The sequence below is a fragment of the Olea europaea genome, chromosome 17, assembly GCF_002742605.1.
Source record: "Olea europaea var. sylvestris chromosome 17, O_europaea_v1, whole genome shotgun sequence".
NCBI classification, from domain to species: domain Eukaryota; kingdom Viridiplantae; phylum Streptophyta; class Magnoliopsida; order Lamiales; family Oleaceae; genus Olea; species Olea europaea.
In genome coordinates this window covers 6509988-6511335 of record NC_036253.1, presented here as the reverse complement: position 1 = coordinate 6511335, position 1348 = coordinate 6509988, and the positions used below count along the sequence as shown (strand labels likewise).

Below are 1348 nucleotides of genomic sequence, written 5' to 3'. Positions count from 1 at the left end.
AAACCTTCTACAAGATTAATATTTTTGAGCAACATAATTGGACAATTTTTTTTCAATATGAGTTCATGTAGAGGTATACCGTTTGGAGCTACACTATTTAAAAAATCTTCATCAATAAATCCTTAACTTTTATCAATCACTTCATCCAAACTAAAATATGTAACTTTCTCTCCCGAAATTTCTTTAAGCAACGTATTGTTTATTAAATCTACATATTCATTTTTTGGGGTTAAGATAATTCTATTCATCATAATATGTAGGTTGTCTCCATATGTCCGGAAATTGGGAAACACAATGTCAATTAATTCCTTCAATTATTTAAATTCATCTTCAAAATTGATGGTAATATCTTCAGGAAGTGTAATCATTTGGCATGAATGTGTTTTCTCTATTCCATTCCCAATCTTTAGCAAATATTCACAGAATGAAGGATCTAATTTAGCTTTCATATTTTCGATTAATGCTAGCTGTGTAAAAAAACGTCATAAATGCGAAAAAAACTAAACTTGCCTTCATTATATCGTTTTTTGTTCCTCTTTGTACTACTGTAAAACTTGTCGAAAATCTCCTTCACACACAATGACTTTTCCACCAAATGGTAATTGATATTTAGTAATGTCTCTTAACATTTTATCTAAAGTTTCAAAAGCATATTTATGAACCATTGGTGTTTCATCCCAGATTATTAGCCTAGGTAATGCTAAAAGTTTACCAAGCGCAGACTGTTTACTCACCGAACATCGCATATCATAACTTACTTAAAGCGGAAATTTGAATCTTGAATGTCCTGTTCTACCAGCCGGTAATTGAGATGCAGCTACACCTGATGATATCGTTGCTAGTGCGATAAGATTTCGAGATCGTACATCAAAAAATAATGTCTTGTACAAATATGTTTTTTCAGTGCCTCCTGAACCATCAATAAAAAACATTTCATTCTTATTATTTAAAACACAATCCAAAATAATATCATAGGCATTTTGTTGCTCTTTATTTAAACTCTTACTATAATGTATGTCTGACTGAAAACTAATATTTGTTGTTTCTTCGGCAATCATGGTTTCAAAGATATCATCATCATTCATAGTTAAATTAAAATCTACCAAGCAAAAATCAATTATATTCTTACCAACACCTTCTAAAAAAGAATTTATACAGTGTAAAGCTTTCATCTTAGCACTTTGTTGTGTCAAACCTTTATGTAAATAATTTTCTATCGTGAAATCCTTAAATTTATCCTATAAATTCCTTGAATTTGTAGGGCAGGATAAACTCAATACATTGGCAAATAGTCGCCTCAGTGATATGGGCATTTGGTAAGCAACTGCCTCAGATAAATACATCTCAG

General features: G+C 30.6%; 1 protein-coding gene across 1 annotated transcript; it reads right to left on the bottom strand.

The window, feature by feature from the left end:
* Positions 1-314: 314 nt before the first annotated feature.
* LOC111365577 (ATP-dependent DNA helicase PIF2-like) lies at positions 315-1085 on the bottom strand. Its single transcript, XM_022986134.1, has 3 exons — positions 797-1085; positions 555-700; positions 315-467 (listed from the first exon to the last, which is right to left on the bottom strand). The coding sequence occupies exons 1-3, from the start codon at positions 1083-1085 to the stop codon at positions 315-317; spliced, it is 588 nt and encodes a 195-aa protein (XP_022841902.1).
* Positions 1086-1348: the final 263 nt, after the last annotated feature.